The 17,995-nt window shown below is 29.3% G+C and overlaps 1 protein-coding gene across 1 annotated transcript; it reads left to right on the plus strand.

Annotated features, from left to right (window-relative positions):
• The first annotated feature begins 16,421 nt into the window (after positions 1–16,421).
• Positions 16,422–17,455, plus strand: LOC145099433 (protein FAR-RED ELONGATED HYPOCOTYL 3-like). Its single transcript, XM_079037008.1, has 3 exons — positions 16,422–16,489; positions 16,679–16,874; positions 17,114–17,455. The coding sequence occupies exons 1-3, from the start codon at positions 16,422–16,424 to the stop codon at positions 17,453–17,455; spliced, it is 606 nt and encodes a 201-aa protein (XP_078893134.1).
• Positions 17,456–17,995: the final 540 nt, after the last annotated feature.

Raw genomic sequence — 17,995 nt, forward strand, 5'->3', positions numbered from 1 at the left:
TTTTTCCCGCGGGTTGCTTCCCTCACCCACGATATGGTGTTCCAGTTAGAGGGAAGCTTCCCGCTCCCCTTTCCCGCTTCCATTTCGTCCGACTTTATTATTCTTGTAATAATCTTATTTTACATTATTATAAGACTTTTGGTGATAATCTTATTATACATCAATGTTTTTGTTCTATGTATAATCTTAAATGATGGTTTGCGTGGGTAGACATCTAATGTGTGTGTGTATATATATATATATATATATATATATATATATATATATATATATATATATATATATATATATTATTCTAATAAAAGAATATTATTCTCCTATTGACAATTGTGATACTATTAAAATTTTTCATTAATATTATATATTATCTTCATTCTACTTGCAAACTTATTAATTATCCATTTCAAATTTCAAATTTTAAATTTCCAATCTAATTACATCAAATATATAATTGATTTTCTAATTCAAATTTCAATTTTTAATTTTAAATTTCTCACTCTAATTACATTAAATAAATAATTAATTTTTTATTTTAAATTTCAAATTTAAGTTTTCCCACTGTAACTATATTAAATTAATAACATCAAATTAAAAAATAAAATAAAATTAATACAGATTATAAGGTGATATAACTTCACGTATTTGTTTAAATCGACGATTATAATTTTATATAACTAAAAGAATATCTCTTAAATAATAATTTGTTTAAAATAATTGATTACAAATTTTGATTTTTTAGTATTAAAGTTTAATTAATTTTATAATCGCGGTTCTTACGAGTTATTATATATATATATATATATATATATATATATATGTATGTATGTATAGAGAGAGAGAGAGAGAGAGAGATAGGTTCAAATGTTTTTAGCAAATATTGTGTGCCTAAATGCACCAATCAGAAATTAGCAAATAATTAATTAATTAATTAATAAGGGTAAATTAGTAATATTACATATATGTATTAATGAATATCCAAAATTAACAACTAATATCCCTTTATTTAAGGGATCAATTTTTATTTACCTATTAAAACCCTACACCACCGTTTTTTCCAGAGACGTACCTCACCAACACCTCCGACCACCACCAGTACGTCTGGATCGTCGCAATCTCCACCTCATAGTCCGCCGACCACTATTGTTCCAACTTCTTTATGCTTGGTGGTCTTCATTGTCGACCAAATCAGCAGCAAGTGGCTATTCCACCACCATCAAATTGTTGATCGGCCTTCATCATCACCGAGATCTATCCGAGATTTTGTATAAAGCATTTATCGTTTGAACTTTGAAGTCTTGTTTATAATCTTTAGGTATGTATTTTTTTTATGTTCTTTATTGTTTCTTTCAATTAATTGATAAAAAAAGTTAATTCGTTATGAATCGTAGTTGCTGTTTCATTCGAATGGGATATTCAATTTCATAAAGTCTGCAGTTTTTGATCTTCTTTATTGTTTCATTTGATTATTTTATTCAATTTAATAGTTAGTGGTTTTTTCAACCACCATTGTTAATTCATTTTAATAGATATTGGAATGTTTGTTTCTATTTTGTTCTATTTCGAACCATGTTCTTTAACCATATTTACTTGCTTTACTGCATAAGCTATAATTGAAGCAACGATAGTGAACCCTAAATTGACAATCCTAGTGTTTGTTGGGTTCAAGAATATATACACTCTATATCATTGGGTTCAAGAATATATACACTCTATATCATTTATACATTCTGTTAGAATTTTACATTGTAATTGCGCTTTTAGTTTTATGTATTCTCTCAGAATATATTGTGCCAGAATAAAATCTATGTATTCTGCCAGAATATATTCTATGTATTCTCTCATATTTTAACCATTGTTAATTTTTGTTGTATTTATGATAGGAATGGCTGGAATAATGTGTTGAAGACCTAATAAGAATAATTTGAAGAATAAATAAAGTTTGATCATACTCACATATTAATAATGTTGTTATGTTTTTAAGAATTTTATTCATTTTTGTTGATATTCTTTTAGAATATGTATAATTATATTAAAATATATAAGACTTTTATTCTGTATGAATATGTATTAATTTGTATTTAAGTTTCGGATGTATAAGAATATATTAGAATGTTGTTATTTTTCAACATCAGATTAAAGAATTTTATTATTCTTCAATAATATTCTAATAGAATAAAATTCTGAAAGAGCACTATTCTAACAAAATAAATATTATGACAGAATAAAATCGGTTTATGTTAACAAAATAACATTATGATAGAATAAAATCGGTTTATGTTTACAAATGGCGTTTGAAATTGAATTAATCTGAAAAATAAATCAGATTTTTTAGATCAAAATCATCAATTATCCCATAAATCTCGATTTTTCCTTTTTTAAATTTGTCTCAATTGACTAAAATGCCCTTATGCTGAAATTTGTGTGTTTATATGGTACATATTACCCTATTGTACTATCATAAACCCTCAGATAATTACATTTGATTATATTCCATCCGATTGCTCAGATCTGTGCATTCTGGCACACAATAGTTACTAGAAACAAAATAATCTAACCATATATATATATATATATATATATATATATATATATATATATATATATATATATATATATATATATATATATATATATATATAAAGCCATAAAACCATAAATTATGAGGTCTTGTGTCGATTCTAATATTAACAAAATGATACACAAAGAAGACGGGTACATCCATGAAAACTAATAAAAAGAAGGAAAGATGATAAACATGTTATGATGTTGTGTGAGAAAAGATGTACAAGTACGAAAAATAAAATTTACCATTCAAATAACGTGAAATGAAGATAATACGTGCTTGACATGTTCTACAAGTAAACGAGAGAAGACAAGCAAAGATGTTTGACGTGATTCAAGACAAATTCAAAACACCGAATTGAAATTTGTAACAAAATTCTTTCTGACTATCATAACCATAATTTTCTTACACCGGATTTTTGTAATTTTATACACTTAAAATGATCATTTTTTTGGGTAAATTGCACAACTAGTCCGTGTGGGTTGAGATAATTCTCATGTTTGATTCTTAATTTTTTTTTTCTAACTTCAGCCGTCCCTTTGATATTTTTTTTCATACTTTTGGTCCCTGTCAAATACTAAGTAAATAACGTCCTTTTATATATATATATATATATATATATATATATATATATATATATATATATATATATATATATATATATATATATATATATATATATATAATGCCTAAACCTAAAAAAACCTAAAATTTGTAAAAATATATAAAAAAATACTTTGTAATATCTAATCTTTTTATAGATTTTACAAAATTAAAAATCAATTTTTTTAAATGTAAAACTGTTGAAAAAAAATTATTGTTATGAATTAATATTTAGTGAATGACTATTGGAAATCTCATATTCCCCCACTACTCTCCATAATTAATGAGCATTATAGCAAACATTATTATGAGTTTTATGAGTGTAGTTATGCACCATCATAATGTGCATTCATATCATACATGACCTTTCACCTTCTTTGTCTAGTATAAATAGTCAATATTATGTATTATAAAGTTTTGATGATTTCATCACAAATATTGGAATAAAAGTTCTTTTTATTCTCATGTCTTTCTTTATCTATAATGTATCTTGTTATTTGATCATATTTTATAACACGTTATCAGGACGACTCTACCATAGAGCTCTAACTCTTTATCGCTCTTATTATTTATTTTCAAGTATGTATTTTTTATAAGTTTACATGTACAATGCTTACAAATTATTTTATGAAATTTATTAACTAACAATTCTTGAACTTACAAGTCTTTATTTTGATTAGTATTTTCACTATGAAAAACTATGTTATGCTAGAGAAAATTTTCTCTACTTTCCATGCCACCAACATGCTCCTGCAGTAGCAATATCGTGAGAAAGATTTAAAAAGAATATATTATGAATTAATCTCATTTCTTCTTGTGGCTGAATAAAACTATGAACTATTGATGAAAAATCATCAATCAATCCCGACCGGTTCTAGTGCATTCCCTGAAGTGAATGCAATATCATATAATCATAATAGTCATGGGTATAATCGAGGTCGTGGAGGTTATTATCATAAAAAATAACAAGATTACAAGCAACCGCCAGAAGTTGGAAAATAACAAAAATCCACATCCTAATGATAAAAGTGGTTAAGGCAAAAAAAAAGTTGAAAATGTTTGTCACTAATGTGGAATGATCGATTATTGGTCTTGTACATGCCACTTACCAAAACATTTTGTTGATCTTTATCAAGATTCTCTAAAATATAAATGTTGCGAATTATCTTGTCTACCCAGAAGGGACAAGTGGTGCTATTGATGGTGATGGAAAAATAATATATAATAGTTTTGTTTCATGACATTTATTATGTTTTTATGTCATATTCGTTTCATGAAAAATGATGTCGTCACAATCTTCCCAAATTAATAAAATATGACTTTATTTCTCTAAGTCGAATGTTTCTTGTGTTTTATTTATTTATTGAAAAGAAATATGGATATTCGCAACAAAAATAAGGAAGATATATTTCTTACAAACAATGCAATAACACATAATATTTTTAATAATGAAAAGTATTTTGCTTACTTATCAATTAGAGAAGCAAATGTTAATATAATAACATGTAATGCAAAAATGATTGAAGGCTCCGGAAGAGCGAATATAGTATTACCACAAGTGACAATAATTACAATTGGTGATGCATTATTTTAATTAAAATCACCAAGAAATTTATTAAGTTTTAAGGATATTCGGTCCATCGAATATCATATTGAAACAACTAATGATTGTGATAAAGAGTATCTCAATATCACAAAATGATATCGGGTAAGAAAACTCTTTTGAAAAAAAAAATTATCTGTATTGTCCTCTGGATTGTATTATACAAATATTAGAATGATTTAATCTCATGCTATTGAAAAAAAAAAGGTATGATAATACCTTCAAAGTTTGACATGACCGGTTGGGCCATCCCGGATAAATTATGATGCACAAAATAATTGAAACTTCAAGTGATCATTCCTTGAAAAACCAGAAGATTTTTCAAGCTAATGAATTCTCTTGTGTTGGATGCTCTTAAGGAAAATTAATTTCCCATCCATCATTGAACAAAGTTGGGTATGAAAGTCATAGTTTTAAGAAAGATTTCAAAGGGATATATGTGGACCAATTCAACCACCATGTGGACCATTTAGATATTTTATGGTTTTAATTGATGAGTCAACTAGATGGTCACATGTGTGCTTGTTGTCTAGCTGCAATTTGGTTTTTGCAATATGACTTGCATAAATAATCAGCCTAAGGGCACATTTTCCCGATTACCCAATTATGAAAAATTGACTTGACAATGTTGGAGAATTTACATCATAAGCTTTTAATGATTATTCCATGTCGATTAGGACAACTATTGAACATCATGTTGCATATGTTCATACACAAAATGGTTTAATTGAGTCGTTAATCAAACACTTTTAATTAATTGCAAGACCATTACTAATGCATTCTAAACTTCCTATATTGACATAGGGAATGCAATTTTACATGCAACATCACTTATATGCATAATGTCAACTAGTTATCATGAGTTCTCCCCTATTCAACTGGTTTGAGGTCAGTAACCAATTATTTACCATCCAAGGATGTTTGGATGTATAATTTATGTACCCATTTCTCCACCTCACTTCACAAAAATGGGTCCACAAGAAGAATGAGAATTTATGTTGGATATGAATCTCCATCTATAGTAAATTATTTAAATTCATCAATTAGAGATTTATTTATAGCTATATTTGATGATTATTATTTTGATGAATCATATTTTCCAACATTAGGGGAAGAAATAAAGAAGCTGGAAAATAAAATCTCGTGTACTAGCTATAATGATCCAATTAGAATTGATATCCCAGAAGGAAAAATACAACTGCAAATGAATCTTAGGCACGCCTGAAGCGTGGAAGATCAGCCGGTTCCAAAGATAAAAATCCTTGAAAATGAAATGAAGCAAATACAATTGATGGTCCAAAAGAGAAAACATAATCTATTGAAAAGATTAATGAAGCTCTAGAAGAGCCCAATGACATAACAAAAGAAAATAAGGTACCTGAAAAAATGAAAATGATGAGATCTCAATAAATTATGTCATGACATGAATAAGATGAAACCGAAATAAGATAGACGTCGACGATAATTTTTCATATCATGTTTCGCGCGTGATTATAAAGAAAATGAGGATGTTGAACCTAAATCTATTGAGAAATGTATGAATAGAAAATATTGACCAAAATGGAAAGATGAAATGAATAAAGTGCTTAATTCTCTTACTCAATGAAAAGTTATTAGACCTGTAGTTCATACACCAAACAGAGTAAGAATAGTGGGACACGAATGGGTATTTGTGCGCAAAAGAAATGAGAAAAATGAAGTTGTGAGATATAAAGCAATACTTGTTGCACAAGGTTTTACCCAGAGGCCTGAAATTGATTATGAAGTAACGTATTCTTTGGTAGTTGATGCAATTACATTCAATTATTTTATAATTTTAACAACATATGCAAAACTTGAGATGTGTCTAATGGATGTATTTACCGCTTATTTATATGGTTCAGTTGAAAATGATATTTATATGAAAATCACAGAAGGGTTTAAGGTGCCAGAAGCACAAACCTCTAATTCTCATGAAGTATATTTGGTAAAATGAACTAAATCTTTGTATAGATTGAAACAATTTGGCCTTATGTGCTTCAATTGTTTTAGTACATTTCTGTTGAAAGAGTGCTATAAAAAAAATGATCCATTAAGCCCATGTGTATTCATAAAAAGATCCAAATAAAAATTTATCATAATTGATGTTATTGTAGATGATTTGAACATAATTGGAACTCCAAGAGAATTTGAAAAGGTCATTTCTTGTTTGAAAGAAATTTTTGAAATGAATGATCTTGGTAAGATGAAATTCTATTTGGGTCTTCAAATTAAGCACACAAAAATGGAGTTTTTGTACATTAATATCTAGAAAAGGTGCTAAAAAGGTTTTATATGAATAACTCACATCCATGAGTAACCCGAAGATGGTAAAGCACTTAGATGCCAAAAAGGATCAATTTCAGCATCATAAAAAGCATGAAAATCTTCTTGTTTAGAAGAACTATATCTTAGTGCTATTGGTGCACTAATATATCTTACTATTAATACAAGACCTGATAAATCTTTTGTCATAAACTTATTAGCAAGATATATTTCTTGTCCAACAAGAAGATATTGTAATAGAGTCAAACACATTCTTTGATATCTTCGAGGTACAATGGATATGAATTTATACTAATAAAATTCTTAAAATGCGAAGTTAATTAGTTATGCAGATGCTAGATATTTATCTGATCCACACAAAGCTCGATCCCAAACAGGTTATTTATTCACTTGATGAAGTAACGTAATTTCTTGTCATTTTGTTTAACAAACTTTAGTTGCTACTTATCCAAACCATGTAGAGATTATAGCAATTTATAAGGCAAGCCATGAATGTATTTGGTTAAGAAATTTAACTCAATACATTTGCAAGAATTGTGGTCTAACTTCTAACAGAGATGTTCTAACCATACTATATGAAGATACTACAACTTGTATAGCTCCATTCAAGGAAGGATTTATCAAAGGAGACAAAACCAATCATATATCACCAAAGTTTTTTTTCACTCATGATCTTCAAGAAAAAGTGTGGCATCAACATCTAGAAAATTCCATGCAGTAACAACTTTCCTTATTGATTTACTAAAGCACTTCCTACATTGAAATTTGAAAAGATGGTACGAATCATTGTTATGCGGTGCTTCAAGAAAATCAAGTGATGTGCTAATCAGGGGGAGTTGGAAACATATTGTACTCTTTTCCTTAGCTATGTTTTTCCCACCGGGTTTTCTTAGCAAGGTTTTTAACGAGGCAATTGTTTCCAATATCTATTATTAATCATGTACTCTTTTTCCTTAATAAAGAGTTTTTCCCATGAGGTTTTACCGATTAAGGTTTTAATAAGACATGATACAATCGTCATTCAAGGGGGAGTGTTATGAATTAATATTTAGTGAATGACTATTGGAAATCCCATATTCCCCCATTACTCTCCATAATTAGTGAGCATTATAGCAGACATTATTATGAGTTTTATGAGTGTAGTTATGCACCATCATAATGTGCATTCATATCATACATGACCTTTCATCTTCTTTGTCTAGTATAAATATTGAATATTATGTATTATAAAGTTTTGATGATTTCATCACAAATATTGGAATAAAAGTTCTTTTTATTCTCATGTCTTTCTTTATCTATAATGTATCTTGTTATTTGATCATATTTTATAACAATTATATATATATATATATATATATATATATATATATATATATATATATATTCAACTTTTATTTTTTCAACGAATATGTTCCAAAACCTGCGATTTTTAGCCTTATAAAGTAAAAAAAAAAGATTCGATATCTTATCGTTTTTTTTAAATGTATTTCTATTGATCTTTTAATTTTTATGGTTTCCAAACCATTATGCATTTTCTATTGATTTGCCTTATATATATATATATATATATATATATATATATATATATATATATATATATATATATAATGAGAAAGAGTGATAGAGATAGTGATATATATATATATATATATATATATATATAGAGAGAGAGAGAGAGAGAGTTAGGTTATTTTGTTTTCACTATCTATTTTGTGCATGTATGATTGATTATGGACCAATCATTTTAGTTATTTTAAGAAAGTAATTAATGCATATTACATGTTAAAGATATAATGAGTATTAATTACATCTTCAGCATTTAATATGCATTAATTACTTTCTTAAAATAACTAAAATGATTGGTTCATAATCAATTATACAAGCACATATTAGATAGTAAAAACATATATATATATATATATATATATATATATATATATAATGAGAAAGAGTGATAGAGATAGTGAGAGATAGATAGAGAGAGATAAATAGATAGATAGATAGATAGATAGAGGTAAGTTCAATTGAGAAAGTAAAAAAGGTTAAGAATGAGGAATCATTCTCAACAAATTATTTATCTAACATGTACACCTTAAAAACGTGCGTATCATTTTTTCATTAAGGATTTCTATGTAAATTAGCCACGTATTAGATCTACTTCTTTCTTGTTCGTATTTAGTTTACGATTTCATTAGATATTGAATATCAATCTGTTTATTCTTTTTTCCTTTGCAATTGGATTTCGTTAATCTTTATCTCGTTTGAATCGGATATATTGGAATTCATTATCAATATTCTTTCTTTATAGGGAAAACCCTAGAAAAACCCAACCTATTATCATCTAATGCTCGAAAAAACCATTATGTTATCTTTTTGTACGATAAAACCATTTTATTTGTTGATCCTGCATTAAAAAATAATGTCTTGTAACCAGAAAACCCTTGATAGATGGTTTTCTAAAATTTTTGACATCAGAAAAACCTAAACTATTATCTTTTAATGTTCGAAAAAACCATTATGTTATTTTTGTACAAAAAACCATTTTATTTCCTAATTTTGTACAATAAAACCCTTTTATTATATGATTTTTACAACAAAACATTTTATTTACCCCTTTATGTCCCATATTTTTTCCTTCTAAGAAATGATAATTGATCAATATCTCATTTATCGTTACGGTTACACACTGTCCAATAAGAGAAGTTTTCAAGAAGGAAAAATATAGTTAGCTTCCTTGATTTCAAATTTTGTTATGCTTTATACTCATCATGTATCTCGTTTCCACTAGTGGTGTAAAGTTCTTATTAACAACTGGTCATTATATTGTAATGTTGTGTTATGTATAACTTCTACTTCATATATAAAATCAATAAGAAATATGTCTCTTTATGCATGATCCTCGTGAACCTAATTTTATTACTCTAAAATGTATACTTCCATACCTTTAGGGGACTTTGTCTCTTGGTCTTCATCTTCATCCTCAAACACGCCACTCTACTTTTGTAGTTTGTGTCTTTATTGGTGACAATCATGTTTCTTGGTCCTCTAAAAGGCAAAACGCCATGTTGAGGTCTAGTGTCGAAACTGTGTACAAGGGGTAGCCAATGTTGTTGTTGAATCTGTCTAACTTCATAATCTTCTTGAGTTGTCATGTCCATTATCTCGTACTAATGTTGATTTTTGTGACAATGTAAGTTTTATGTACCTAAATTCGAACCCAATATATCACCAAATAACTAAACATGTGAAATAGATCTATATTTTGTTATGGAACATGTTGCTATTGGTCATGTGCACGTACTGGATGTTTCTACTGCTCACTTGTTTGCTAATATTTTTACTAAAGGGTTACCTACATAATTATTTTTGAACTTTTAGGACAATTTAAGCATTTATGAACCTCCCGCTCAAATTGAGGGGCAGTGTTAAACTATTATTTATTGGATAATTTAGGTCTTTTTATCATGATATAATGTACATTCCTTTATGTAATTGTACAATATTGGTAGTAACATTTATAGCAAAGGATTACATCAGAAACCCTAACAGGGTTATTTTCACAAACCAAGCACGCCATTTTTATTATGACAACTTCAGTGTTATATACTTGAAATCAATTCTTATGAAATGTTGTATACTTGAAATTAATTCTTGTGCAACATCGACGCATGAAGCACATAAATATTGTCACCCCCCAAAACTGGAACGGCGGAAACGTTATGGGGTGGATGACGTCATGTCAAGTATCACAACATATGTAGTATAGTAATCAAAGTACAACAACCATTTCATTAATAGTAATAGTTTTACATGGGTTACATTACATAGAACATCAAAGTAATACAAGTAATAATATAGGTGCAGCTTGGTACTAAACTGTCTTCATCAAAAGCTCCGGGGATGTACTTGTGTATTGCTAACCTGAGAATACAAGTTTTTTGAGAGCGAGTATCAGCATTTTTACAAATGCTGGTGAGTTCATAAGTATTTAGTGTCATTTTATCCAAATAACTTTATATAAGTAGTAGTTCTTAGAGTATATAGTGAATTAGAGTCCTTTCCAGAAAATCCTATATTTTCTAATTAAAAGCAGTCTTCTACCAAGACTAGACAGAGTTATGTTGTAAAAAGTAATTTTTACCTTAACACTATCATTATCAAAATATGGCATTGATTTTAAAGAAAGTAGGAGAATATCAGGGAAAATAACATATGTCTCAGCAGTGAAGACTGCTGACTAAGGGAAAAGAGATCATAGACTCCAGGAGAGTATCGAATGAACGACACGCCTGACTTAGTCTAACAAAATAGAGACACAAACCCCAGACGGTATCAAATGAAAGATATAGCTAACAAGGTCCAAAACAGTGGATACTGACCCCAGACAGTATCAAATGAAAGATACAGCTGGCAAGGTCTAAAATAGTGGATACAGACCCCAGACAGTATCAAATGAAAGATACAGCTGGCAAGGTCTAAAACAGTGTAATTCTAAGAGTGTGTTTCCAGCATACAATGTTAAATATCGTTACCTTAAGACCATGAATTATAAGGTAACATTGAGATACTCGTAACCATACTAATCGACACTAGAGTACTTGACGCCCTGCAAGCGTCAGTGTAAGTATGACATTTGTCACCCCTTGGCTTGGTAGGCCGTGGACTGTAGCTAGCAGTCAGGGTGTGGGGGTGTCAATCCCGTATAGATCTATACACACAATGTCCGCTCTCATTACAAGAGACTCTGGTTACCAACTAGATAACGGAGAAGGCCGTGTCCTGAAGATCTATCCCAAATAGTGAATTCTGATGAAAGTGCTGGACTAGCAATAGAGACTCATAACTGAACTGACTGATGTGAAAACCCATATGTCTATACATGCATACATGTTATATAACTGATGATCAAACGACCTTCAGATGGATATCCGATCCCACCAGACCACATCCAAACGAGGAAAAGGAAATAGGGTGAACTAGCCTTCCTAAGTCCTTTAGCCATTATTTGTATAGCTATACAAGTATAGGCATACACTTAACTAAGTAGAAGCGTTAACAAAGTAGAAGAGTTTCTCGAGGTGGGAGTGTTAATAAAGTATAAATGTTTGTGAAGTAGTAGCATTCATAAAGTAGGAGTGTTTCTCGAAGTAAAAGTGTATATAGAGTATAAGCGTTTATGAAGTAGTAGCATTAATAAAGTAGGAGTGGTTCGTGAAGTAGTAGCATAAATAAAGTAAGAGAGATTCGTGAAGTAGTAGCATAAATAAAGTAAGAGTGGTTCGTGAAGTAGTAGCATAAATAAAGTAAGAGTGGTTCGTGAAGTAGTAGCATAAATAAGGTAGGAGCGTTAATAAGTGGAAGCGTTAATAAGTAGTAGCATAAATAAGGTAGGAGCGTTAATAAGTGGAAGCGTTAATAAGTAGGAGCGTTTACAAAGTAGGAGCGTATCACTAAGTAAGAGTGTATCACGAAGTAAAAGCATAAACAAGTATAAGCGTATCTCGAAGTAGAAGCGTTAATAAAGTAATAGCTTTTAACTAAGTAGGAGTATTAACTAAGTAGAAGCATAATGAAGCAGTAGTATCTAACCAAGTAGGAGTATAAAAACATGGAAGAAAACTTTGGAAAAACCTTTATGCGTAAGAAAATCATGACTTGGTATTCTTTTGTAAAATCAGTTTGAAAACCTTTAGAATTCCTTTGGAAACCTTTCATAAACAAGTTTTAAGTGAAACTTTGATAAAACATTTAGTGCGAGAGTCAATTTGAGGAAAGCTTTGTACAAGTAAAAACGTTTTAGAAAAACCATTTATTGTATCATACTTGGTAAAATAGTTGACAGTGTAAGAAATCCTTGTGCATGCGGGTTATCAATCACATGTGATTGATATGATAACTGGCATGTTTAACTTGTATCCCCCCCCACTAAAACATGTAAAAACATTTAAAAGGTTCATTCAGGGGTATGAACTCACCTGTTGTAAGTGGATCCGACGGAGGTGCCGGTTGGGTTCTCGGTGTCAAGTAAAGACTTGAACACACTTAGTGACCTATTAACATATGATGACATATGTTTACATACAATTAGTACATATAATACTAATTAAACAAGTATACGCATCCTAAAGTGTGGAAAACACTTTGATTAAGTGCTACGGGTGTCCCGGGTAACATTTAAGGTTGTGTATGGCTTAGATAGGGAGTTTACTCTTCAGGAGTAAACTCTTTATAGAGTTCATAGCCCTAGGACTAACTCCCCATGAGTTTACAGCCGCAAACTCATGGTGAGGGTGTTCTAGGATGCCAAAAGGTCTTATATCACTCAAAGAATTAAGCTAGGTCCAAATACAAAGTGTATGAATGGATTTAAGGCATCAAATGGACCATTTGAGGAGTTTACGGCCCTAAATTAGGAGTTTACGGCCGTAAGCTCCTATATGCATGTTCTTTTTGTGTTTTAGGGTCTTAAAGGGTAGAGAATAAAATCCTATGTATTTTTCCAAGTCAAAAGAAGAGTTTAGGGCATCATTTGGGCACTTAATGGGAGTTTACGGCCCATGGACCTTTCCTAGGGGGGTTTACGGCCATAGACTCTTATTTCCTTGGTTTCTTTAATGTTTAAAGACTTTACTTCAGTGGGGTTTGCTTCTAAACATTTTCCAAGGCCTTAGGAGGTGTTTGAGGGCATTTCTAACACTTGAACTTGAGTTTACTCCCCATGAAGAGGAGTTTACGGCCCAAGCATGTTCTTGGGCAGTAAACTCAAGTTTACTCCCCAAAAGTTAAGTTCAAGGTGTTCTAAGTCCGTTCCCATAAGTCATTTAGCCATATCTAAGCCTTAGGGGTAGTTTTGAGGGGTTTTGGGGCTTAAAAACCCCATTTAAGGGTGTTCACGGTCCAAGAGTGTTCTTGGGCCATAAACACCTACTCTTGCCCCTATTTGATTCCTTAAACACAAATTTGCATGTTAGTTAAGCTATACAACAAGTTAGGGTAGATTGCTTACTCATTTGGGGCTCGAAACGGGCGTTTTTGGCTCGAAAATAAGTTGTAGAGAGAGAGAGAGAGAGTGTAGAGAGAGAGTGAAAAGGGTGGAAATGAAGTCCACTCCCCCTTATATAGGGGTTTGAGTTGGGGCTCAGTGGAAATCTACCCGATACTGTCGTTAAACGGGGCTTTTAGTCGCACCCGATTTAGTGGTCGTATTTTAACTTGGTTGAAACTAAAATTTTTCAAGGGATTAATGAGAGTGTTTCTAATTTGTTTCAACCCTTACTAAGTCATTTAAAAAATTCCCAAATTAATTAACCAGTCCAAAAGTTAACGGACAATTAAATAAAACGAGTCTTATTAACGGAAAAAGGGGTTAAAAACGACGGAATAAATTTCGGGTTGTCACAAATATTGACATTTATTTTGTTCAGATTAAGTATCTTGGAGGTTAGTTTGTATTATTCATAACTTGTAATTTATTTCTAAGAAGAATTAATCAATTAAAAGTTTACAAATGATATTTTTTCAAGAGAAAAATACATGTCATAAAAGGGAGGATAATTAATTATTGTACAAAATCATAACATAAAAGGGTTTTATTGTACAACATCAGAAAATAAAATGGTTTTTTTAGTACAAAAAATAAAATAATGTTTTTTCCGAGCATTAGAGGATAATATGTTGGGTTTTTCTGATGTCACAAATGTTATGTAACCGGCTACCAAGGGTTTTCCGGTTGCAAAACATTATTTTAGGCATGATCAATAAAAAAATGGTTTTATCTTACATAAAAATAATATAATGGTTTTTTCGAGCATTGGAGGATAATATGTTGGGTTTTTTCTAAAATTTTCTCTTCTATATATAATTCGTTAGCAATTACATGTATTCGTTCAATTTGCGTAGTTTTATGCATTTATCGTGAAGTTTCACATCTGTATTGTGATTGTTTCATCATATATTTGTTGTGAAGTTTGAGATCTCTATTGCAATTACATCATCTGATCGGAGCTGATTAATTTCAATCAGATCATTTTTATGCTCTGAAGTGAGACATATTCAAAATTGATAAAGTTTTCATATGATCTTGATTGCAATTGCATCATCTGATCGAAGCTGATTTAATTTTCAAGAAAATCGTTATGTACGCTCTGAAGTGAGACATATTTGAAATTGATCAGGTTTTCATAATTATAATTTTTTTTTTTGTGTTTTTTTTTTTTGTTTTAGTTTTGTTGTCTTTCATTTTTATTTTATTTTATCATGATTTTCATCAATATTAAGATTGTTTTTGTTGTTTATTACAGTCCAATTGGTTTATTATGTCAAATTCAAGTGTTATTGATTTGTATTCTTCGATGTGTGAGATTGAAGAAGAAGTTATTGAGAACTCATTTTTTGAACATAGCACTTATTGAATTCTTGATTATCGTGTATTTACATATAATCCGTGAATCCGAATAAATTATTGTCCTATTCATATATGAATAAATGTGTGATAATTGTAATTTCAAATTTATTAGTATTTTCATTTTATTCATATATAAATAAGTACTGTTTTTATTTTAATTTTTTGAATCATATGAATTTCATGTATTCATATATGATAATTTTATTCATTCGTTAATAAACATTGTTTTTTGATTTATTCATACGAATTTCATGTATTCATATATGAATATTTTATTCATATATGATTGTTTTATTAATGCATTAATAGATTGATTTAGATTTTATAATTTTTTATCAGGTGAATCTTCGAGTGTAGCAGATAATTGTAGTAATGTAGTTGATGTGAGACTGAACACACAAACAAGGTTTGATAATAATATTATAAAGAAGAAACATGTTATATGTAATTATGGTGGCAAACAGAAAAACAAATCTTGTGACACAGTGGGTACAAGTGGTGTTAGGTGTAAACAAAATTCAAATTCAAGAGTTATTGGCTGTCAAGCGAAGATTGTATTTGAATCTATGTATGGAACTCCAGATTAGAAAGTTTTTCAGTTTGATGAACTTCACAATCATCCACTTGAGAAGATAAGTGACTTAAAAAAAGCAAGGCAAATGTCATATTCAGAAAAAGAGTTTTTAGTGTGTGCTTCCAAATCAAAAATAGGCCCATATATGGCTCATAAGTTTAGGGCAGTTCTGAGAGGTGGGTATGAGTTTGTAAAGCCCAAAGTAGTTGAGTATAAAAATTTAAGGAGAGATATCAACATGGTTTTAGGTTATAAAGATGCCCAGTTGATAGTAAATACAATGAATGACCGTTGAGCTCACTATCCAAATTACTCATTTGAGTTTAATTGTCAAGATGATGTTTTGGACCCTATGTTTTGGGCTAATGAAATGGAGAATGCATATTATGCTGAATTTGGTAATGTTATCTCATTTGATGTGACTTTCCGAACAAACAAGTAAGTTATTCTATCCAATTTTTTATAGCTTATTCATATATGAATATTTTAACCTTATATTTAGGGTTCAATTTTTAATATTGAAATTATTTAATAATATACTGTAACTCTATTCATATATGAATATTTTTATATTCACTTATGAATACATCAAAAATTAACTTTTATGAACATTTTTTTGTGTTATAGGTATCGAATGGTTTTTGTTCCATTTACTACTATTGACTATCATAAAAAATCAGTTACTGTTGGAGCAGGGTTGCTAAGTAACGAAAGCATTGAGTCATACTCTTGGTTACTTATAATGTTTCTTAAAACTCATGGGAAAGAACCAGCACTAGTTTTAACCGATCAAGATGCGACAATAAAACAAGCTATTGAGAATGTGTTTCCTAATACAAAGCACCGATTTTGTATGTGACATATAATGAAGAAGTTGAAAAACAAGGTATTATTTTAATATATTTCAAATATGTTACATAGTATTAGTTATTCATATATGGATATAGTAATTTTTCAAATATTAGTATATTCATTTATGAATGTTTACTATCATTTTACTTATTAATATTTATTCATTTATGAATAAATATAGAAGTTTATTTTATTTTTGTTTTAATACAGATATCAAATGATTTATTTACGAACACAAACTTTAGAAAAAAATTCTTGAAGCTTGTTTGGGACATGAATATGAAACTTGATGTCTTTGAGGTGAAGTGGGGTTTGCTTATGAAGGGATTCAATCTTAAAGACACAAGATGGTTTAAATACATGTTTACAAAACGTGATTCATGGATACCTGGATATTTTAACGATATTCCAATGTGTGGGTTGATAAAGACTACGTCGTGGTCAAAGAGTATGAATTCATTCTTAAATACGTACTCAGAAAGTGGTCATTTACTTTTGAATTTCATGATGGATTACGACACTACCATTCAAAAGCAAAGGAATACTCAATGAGAGCTTGATAAGGGAAAAAAGAAAGCATCATATAAAATAGACACACCTCGAGAAATAGAACTATAAGCATAAAAAGTTTATATAAGTACATTATTTTTTGAGGTGCAAAAGGAAATATATAAAGCAATTTTTTTTCTGTACATACTCCTATGTTGGTATTGAAGATGAGTGAGAAGTTTATAATGTGCAACAAAACAATAGTAAAATCAAATTTAAAAATGAATCCGAGGTAATTTAATAGTTTTTTTAAGAATAATGTAATGTTTATATATAAATATGGGAATATTCATATATGAATATTTTGATCAATTTAAAAATAGAACATGTTTTATATATGAATTTGATTTCTTATATGAATATTTATTATGTTATTATTCATATATGAATATTTATATTTGATTATTCATATATGAACATGAATTATTATATATGATTAGAATGTAATATTCATATATGAATACTTATATATGATTGTTCATATATGAGTATTGATATATGAATATGAGTATTTATATATGATTTTAAATGTGTAAATTATGT

This window comes from Lactuca serriola, chromosome 4 (assembly GCF_051521515.1).
Source record: "Lactuca serriola cultivar US96UC23 chromosome 4, Lser_US96UC23_V15, whole genome shotgun sequence".
Lineage (NCBI taxonomy): Eukaryota > Viridiplantae > Streptophyta > Magnoliopsida > Asterales > Asteraceae > Lactuca > Lactuca serriola.